This window comes from Propithecus coquereli, unplaced genomic scaffold (genome assembly GCF_000956105.1).
Source record: "Propithecus coquereli isolate 6110/MARCELLA unplaced genomic scaffold, Pcoq_1.0 Scaffold556, whole genome shotgun sequence".
Lineage (NCBI taxonomy): Eukaryota > Metazoa > Chordata > Mammalia > Primates > Indriidae > Propithecus > Propithecus coquereli.
The window spans coordinates 731,811-739,486 of record NW_012151463.1 but is presented as its reverse complement, the minus strand read 5'-3'; the positions used below and the strand labels follow the sequence as shown (position 1 = coordinate 739,486).

Below are 7,676 nucleotides of genomic sequence, written 5' to 3'. Positions count from 1 at the left end.
CGCACGAAGGATAAACTCCCCCAGCGCAATTAAGGCGCGGCGAAGGGATGAAAGGAATCCTGGGTCGTCGACGAACTCTATTTCTAGTTTTCACCCAGAAGTCACAAGACAGAACTTGCCGGCCCGTTGGCTTGGGGGGATCCGGGCTGGGGGGTGGAAGTGCGGGCAGGAGGCTCCCAGTGTGGGCTGCAGGTGACACCCCAAAGGCTTGGCCTCACTGGACGGGCGCCCCAGTCCCCCCTCTTTGCGTGGCTCTGCCAGGCACAATGTGGGCTCCAGGCTCTGGACCTTCCAGCCCCTTCCAAGAGACCTCAGCTGCCTCCCGCCCACGGAAGCACTTCACAGCCAGACGTGAACAGGGCGAGATCCCGGCCAGCCCCAAGCCTTCATCCGTAACGTGAGGATGACAAGGCCACCTGGCTTCAGAGTTGCAGACGGGTGAGAACAGGTGTCTCTGGAAACACACTGTGCTTGGCACACAGTAGGAGCTTAATAATGGTTCCTTTCCTGGACACTGGGTGTCCGCTCGCCGTTGCCTGCTGTTTGGTTGTGGTCGCTGTTTCTATGGCGTCTTGTGGAGTCACAGTAACACACCTCTCAACTCTGTGCGGTTACGCGGCATCACGGAGCTCAGCGCCTGGTCCCCAGTGTGGGGCCCCAGATGGGAGCAGGGGTTGTCACCGTGGTTGTAAGAGTCTGCTGGCCAGGGCAGCCTGCATGTCTGAGACTGTGCCCCTTACACGCACACACAGCCTCTCTCTCACACCCTCATGCAATCACACACTCACATCCTCTCCCACGCTTAACATGCACACACATGCTTGCACACACGTGTGCACACCACACCCATGCACGCACACACTCCCGTCACACTGCTCAGGAGCAGCTGCAGGCCTGTCGGGCTGCTCTGTCTCCTCCACGCAGACCCAGAGGCTGAGGGCAAATTCCTCTGTCCTGTCCCCTGTGTCCTGGCCAGGCCCGGCTCGCAGCCCAGGGCCACCTGACTCTGTGACCTGGAGGCTGCCCGTGGGCTGGGCAGAGGCCATCATTCCCTCTGCAGGCACCGGGGCCGGAAAAGCCAGGAGCAGCGGTGCCAGCCTTCCTGCCCAGCACACTCGGTCCTCCGATGATCACAGGGTGGCGTGAGGTCAAACCCTAACTCAGACCCTGACCTACTTGCAACCTCTTGTCATAGATGCAGGTCAGCAGGGCACGTGATCCCATCTGTGCCCTCCAAGCAGCTCCCCTGGGCGGCCACCGTGGCAGCTCCAGTCCTGCAGGTGTGCGAGCCGTGGGTGTGTGGACCTGGCAGCCCCAACCCGGACGAGCCGCTTGGGCCTGAACTGGGGTGAACTCTGGAGCCGCGACAAGCCGGTCACTCCGGGGCGGGCCTGGATCCTGCAGCTGCTCCGGAGGCCGAGAGCCATTCCGAGGGTGGGGGCCTGCCAGCTTCCAGGCGCCGCAGATGCCTCTCCGGAAACTCCCATCTGCCCTCAGGTCCCGAGGTCTGTGGGGAGAGCGGACCCGCTCTCTCAGCACCTCTGCGTGAACCGGATTCCCCTTGGCCCGCAGCTCCCGGGCCCAGTGCTGTTTCTCATCTCTCTGCTTAGACGCGATCTCCGCGGAAACAGCTCAAACGCCCCTCAGTGGCTGAGTGGATTCCAGAGTCAAGCTACATCCCACAACAGGATATTATCCTCCCACAGAAAGGGAGGATGCTCTGGTCCGTGCCGGTCCGGATGAACCTCAAAAGTGAGGACAGGGCCAGACACAAAAGGCCGCAGGTGTACGATTCCACCTACACGGAATGCCCGGAACAGGCACAGCCACCGAGGCAGAGAGTGGGTTGGTGGTGGCCAAGGGATGAGGGAGGAGGACTGGGGGTGACTGCCGACGGGTACCCGGTTTCCTTTCGCAGGTGACGAGAGTGTCAGGAAGCAGACAGAGGTAGCGTTTACACAGCTCTGTGCACGTACAAAATACCACTGAACTGTACCCTTCAGAATGGTTAACTTTACGTTGCATGCGTTTCTACTCAATTTAAAACAAGAAAGTGACTAACAGTCTTAAATACAAGTTAATATTGCAAAGGACTCATCTGAGCACAGGAAAGCCCGTTAATTTATGGGCCAAATGCTTGCAAATCAAGAGCTCCATCCGTAATGGAAACTGCATAAATAGCGGGCCTGGGGTAGCCAGGGTTTTACTTGGAACGCTGGACCAGACTTCTTGGCCGTGAACTCAGCAACGTGGTAAACACAAAGGGACAGAAATGCCTAAATCACAATTTCATCTGAGTGGGGAAACTAAAGCCCCGAATTCATAAATGAGTATGTTAAGGCGAACGCCCCGGCTGTGTTTTTTAGTGGGACATTGATGAAGGGTGTTTAGTCGACCCCATCGCAGAACAGGACAGTCTGGCTGCCAAGAATGGGGGAGAGGGGCCCTGCGGGCTGGATTGATCCAGAAAAATATCAAGAATGGGGCAGTTTGATTTTCTCAACTGCAGCCAGATGGTCTGAAGGGTCTCCGTTCCACGTGTCTCCCGGCAGCGGGAGTTTGCCTGCGAGGAGGGAAATGGGGTACAATACTCACGTGACTCACAGTAACACCCTCTACCAAGCACAGCCTCAAGGGGCTTCCTAGGTAGTGGCTGGGCCGACACTGGGTCCCCCACTTAATTCTTCCAAGTCTCCATTCCTGCATTTGCACAACAGGACGAATAGTAATGTCTACTTCATTATGTTGTCATAAATATCGACTTAAGCTTCGACTACAGATATTCCATTTTTTAAACAAAAGGTCCAACTCACATTTCTTGGGCCAATGTTAATGTCTTCTTGCTCCAGTTCTACACAGCCGATAGAAGAGCCAACCCTTGTATTTGAAGGGGGCACGGTGCTTCTGAACGGATTTACCTGCATTTGGCACATTGAAGATAAGACGTTTGCACAGCTCTTGAGGAGGCCGGGCTTTGGTGCGTGAGTTTAAGAGGATAATACAAAACACATATAATGAGGTGCCCCACTAAAAAATACTTTGTCTCATTCCACACTGGTCTTGAGAAGGCCATTCCGAAATTACTCTCTGAAGCTGAATTAAAAACATCTACCGAAGCGAGCAGGGGGAGGGTGAGAGAAGCACATGGGAGCGGGGCCCGGAAGGCCTCCGGGAAGGCGTCAGACTCTGCGGAGGGCCACAGACTGTGCGTCAGTCTGCTCCAGCTGCTATAACCAACTACCATAAACTGGCTGGCTTATAGGCAACAGAAATGCTTATAACAGAACTGATATATAACAAATACTCACAAAACTTAACAGCTTAAGAAAAAACATTTTATCTTGCAATTTTGTAGGTCTGGACTTTGGCAGGGCTCTGCTGGGTGGTTCTTCTGTTGTACTTGGCGTGGGCAGGGCTCATGGGGAGCTATGCAGTTGTGGGAAGAGCTGTTCTGGAGGGTCCGGATAACCTCACTCACACCTTGGCAGGGAGGGCTGGGAGGCTGGGCTCAGCTAGGACTGCGGACCAGCACTTCACATGTGGCCTGCCCAACCTGCTGGCCTCGGGTAGAAGGACTTCCTCCATGGTGGCTGAAAGCTCTGGAAACACATGTTCCCAGAGACCAAGGCAGAGCCGCAAGGCCTGGGGGCCCTAGCCGTGGAAGGCACTCGGCTTCCCCTCCTGACTTGGCCTGGCAGAGCACTCCGGGAGAGCCCGGGTGCTGGAAGCTCCCACACCAGGGATGAACGTGGCCACCTTCCCAACCCATCCTGGCCCCACTCGACCATCGCTGGACACCTGCTCTCTGGCAGGCGCTGTCCTCGGTGACAAGTAAATAAGACACAGGAACGAGGCTGTGTTCTCCAGGCAGTGACCCTGCAGTGGGAGTTGGGCAGAGAGACGGACTAATAGCAAGTGAGAACAACAAGACCATTTCAAGCGTGGCAATGTTTCAAAGAAACAGGGAAACCATCGTGGAGGGTGGAAATGTTAGAATGGGGGAGGAAGGCGTCCCAAGGAGGTGACATGTGACAGGTGATCCGAATGCTGGACAGGAAGTGATCGTGGGGTTCTCTGGGAAAAAGCATTTGAGAGAGCAGGGGCACAGCCACAGGGTGGGACAGGGGGACTTGGGGTCCCCCGGGGCAGGGGATAGGCCTGTGCAGGGCTGGGGTTGGAGAGCTGGGGTGGGGACTGGGGCAGAGGCTCAGGCACTGGGGAGCCAAGCCGGGGGTCTCGGGGGCCGTGGCAAGCAGTGTGGGTTTTACTCCAAGTGCACAGCGCCCATCCAAGCGCCTGCCCAGAGGCACAAGTCACCGGGTGGTGAGTCACCTTTGGTTCGAGACCAGCCGGGCACATCCAGAGGAGAGGTGGCTCTGCCAGCCCAGCCTGTCCTCGGCCGCAGGGACAGGTGAGGTGCGCCCACCACCTCCCGGACCTGCCCTTCACCTTGGATGACTCCTGCTGGGCTGTGACACCTGCCCACGCTCGGGTCGGGGCCCCACACCCACACGGGCCTGCGCTTCCCAGAGCAGGAAACCAGGCTCAGCCAGCGTCAGGGAGGGGAAGGGCGGGTGGGGTTTGAGCGAAGCCAGTAAGGAGAAAGCTCCCCTGCCCCCAGGAGGCTCTAAAACACAGCCTGGAAGGAATTCCACCGGCTCTGCCTTGGTGTGGATGTGGCTTTCATAAATATCAATGAAAAACAGTGACTCTTGCTTTGGCTATCAACAAAGAGCCCCCGGGTTGCCCACAGTACAGGGAAACCAGTCAGTCACCCCTGGAACCCCCAAAACATCACACCTTCGGTTGTGTGGCCTTGTGCACCAGCCGTTTTATCAAGCTTTTTTTTTTTCCTTTTGAGACAGAGTCTCACTGTGTTGCCCGGGCTAGAGTGCCGTGGCGTCAGCCTAGCTCACAGCAACCTCAGACTCCTGGACTCAAGCGATCCCACTGCCTCAGCCTTCCGAGTAGCTGGGACTACAGGCATGCACCACCATGCCCGGCTAATTTTTTCTGTATATTTTTAGTTGTCCGATTAATTTCTTTCTATTTTTAGTAGAGACGGGGTCTCGCTCTTGCTCAGGGTGGTCTCGAACTCCTGAGCTCAAACAACCTGCCCGTCTCGGCCTCCCAGAGTGCTGGGATTACAGGCGTGAGCCACCGTGCCTGGCCAAGCTTGATTTTTTTTTTTTAACTTTTTTTACAACCCTTTTAGCCCTCAATAAATAGTGCAGCAGGTGTGTTATAACTGCCTTTATAATTATAATACAAATGTAATTATAATCGTGTGACTGCGGTAGGCAGAAGACGCCCAGGTCCTACATCCTGGGCCCTGGAACATGTCACCTTGCAGGGCAGAGGCGGCTTTGCGGATGTGAGTAGCGCCAAGGACCCTGAGATGGGAAGAGTTTCCTGAATTCCACAGGTGGACACAGTCTAACCACGTAAGTACCTAAAACTGGAGAACTGCTCCCAGCGGTGGCCCCAGGGAGAGGCGACGCCAGGAGGGTCAGAGGGTCCCGACGCCGGTGGCTCTGCTGGAGGAAGGGGCTGTGCAACGGGAACATGGCGCCTCCCATTGCTGGAAGGGGGTCGGGAACGGATTCACCCCAGAACCCCCGGAAGGAACCCAGAACTGGAGGCTCCTTGATTCCACGACTTCTGACCCCCAGAACCGTGAGAAAACACACGCGTGTTGTTTGAAGCCACCATATTTATGATAACTCGTTGGGGCAGCCGCAGACGCTCGCCCAGCCGCCTACCTCGTGCCTCTTCCTCCGTCTAGTCTGTGGCGAGACGCGCGTTCCCCGGGACGACGCCCTCCACCATGTTTGAGATGAGATGGGCTTTAGCCAGGCCCTTCTCAGGTGCAAGCCCGGAAGGCCCCACTCAAATCTCTACAGAAGGGAAAGAAAGGGGACACATTGACTTACATGGAGAGTTAGGGGTCTGGGCGTGGCTGGATTTAAACGCCATCCCCAAAACCGCCCCCATCCTCTCCAGGGGACTCAGGCAGCGCTTCCCCACGATGCCCCTAACGCAGGGTTCCCGGCTGACGTCCTCTCTGCTTCCAGCCCAGTGGAAACCAAACCTTCTGGTCCTCACCTGTGTGAACCGAAGTTCTCAGCCTGATGGTCATTGGCCAGAATCGGGTCACATGCCTGTCCTTGAACCAATCTGTGGCCAGAGAGACAGAGCCCTGACAGCCGGGCCTGACTCACAGGACCACACCTGCAGGCAGTGATGGAAACGGGTCCCCGGGAAATTTAAGGTCCTGCTACCCGGAGACGGGAGAAGGGGGCGCTGAGCGTCAAAGCGCGTGTCTGCTGCGGGAGTGCTGGGAACCCGTCGGTCTCCCGGAAGGCCGGGGGATGTCCACGCGGGGCCCTTGGGGAGGACGCTGGGACGCCGTTTACAGAAATGGCCCTCCGGGGGAGCACTCTGGTCCCCCTCATGGCCACTGCGCCGCGAGACACGGCCGCCGCCACCGCCCCGCGTTCCCATGGGAAAGTCTGCCTCCGGGGCCGGGGCGCGGGCACCTAACCCGGGGTCTTTCTCAGCCCTGGTCTGCTACCAACAGTTTCCACCCTGCAGCTGCCCTCTTGGAATCCCTCCTGACTGTTTTCTGTCCTGCTGGGACCGGGAACATTCGCTCTTGTGTTTGTTTTCACAGAGTTTGCAAACTTGAGCCTTGGCCTTCAACCAGGGACATAATCGGCTTTTTCCATCCGCCCACTGCCATCCCCGACCGGCCTCTGGAAGGGCCCTGGGAACGCCGTGGGTAGGGCCACAGGTCAGCCGGAGAGACGGCCGTGCCAGTCGGGGCTGCGGGCAGAGCCAGGCTCGTTCACCACGCTCAGTGCCACCCGCCACGCCGGGCCCGTGACTGCCACCCAGGCCAGGTCTTTCCTACCCGGGAGCGGTGACCTGCACCCCTACAGGTATCTGGGCACTGTGTCCAGACGCTCAGAAATGGCTCCAAAGGTGGAGACGCCACGGCACTCAGAGCCCAGGGCCCACGCCCCTCCCTGCCCCCTTGTCCCCGCAGGTCTCTGTGACACCTGCCTCCTCCAAGGTCACGCCCTGCAGGACCGAAGGCCAAACATGTGCACCCAGGGGCTGTCGGTCCTTCCGCGGAGCAGCAGAAGGTGACTCACAGCTAACTCTGCTTAGGCTACACTAAATTGGCACGGCCAGGCTGAAATACTTTTGGCTAATTCATTTGGCAAGAGCATCAAAGCCCGAAGAGGATAGAGTCCAAGTTTCCTCCTCTTTTAAAAACAAAATAAAACAGAAACAAAAACAAATCCTGGCATGAGAAGCAAAACTCTGATTATCTTTCATCTTCTGTGTTCACAAGAGTGGGGCTGCCGGTGGGCATGACCCACGTCTGCTGCTGCTCACCCTTAACCCCCTGGCACATAGTAGGTGCTCAAGAAACAATTGCTGGATGAAGTTCCAGTCCCTGTTGCTGGATAGGAAAACAGCCTAAACTTGATGGGATAAAGCAACCATTGGGTTTTACTCACGGGCTCTGTGGGGCAAGAGCGTGGACAGGGCGTGGTTGGGGTGGTTTTCCCTGCTCTGTGGTGCCTGAGGCTCCAGCTTTGAAGACCCACGGCTGGGGCTGGGATTGCCTGGAGGTGTCCCCGCATGGGGCGGTCGGTGCTGCCTCT

At 57.3% G+C, this 7,676-nt stretch overlaps 1 protein-coding gene across 1 annotated transcript; it reads left to right on the top strand.

The window, feature by feature from the left end:
- Positions 1-4,871: 4,871 nt before the first annotated feature.
- LOC105821029 (serine/threonine-protein kinase Nek4-like) lies at positions 4,872-7,152 on the top strand (the record flags this gene model as incomplete). Its single annotated transcript, XM_012657650.1, has 3 exons — positions 4,872-4,979; positions 5,096-5,162; positions 7,049-7,152. Coding segments are annotated over 3 exons (279 nt in total), but the record flags the coding sequence as incomplete, so codon positions are not given.
- Between the last annotated feature and the right edge of the window lie 524 nt (positions 7,153-7,676).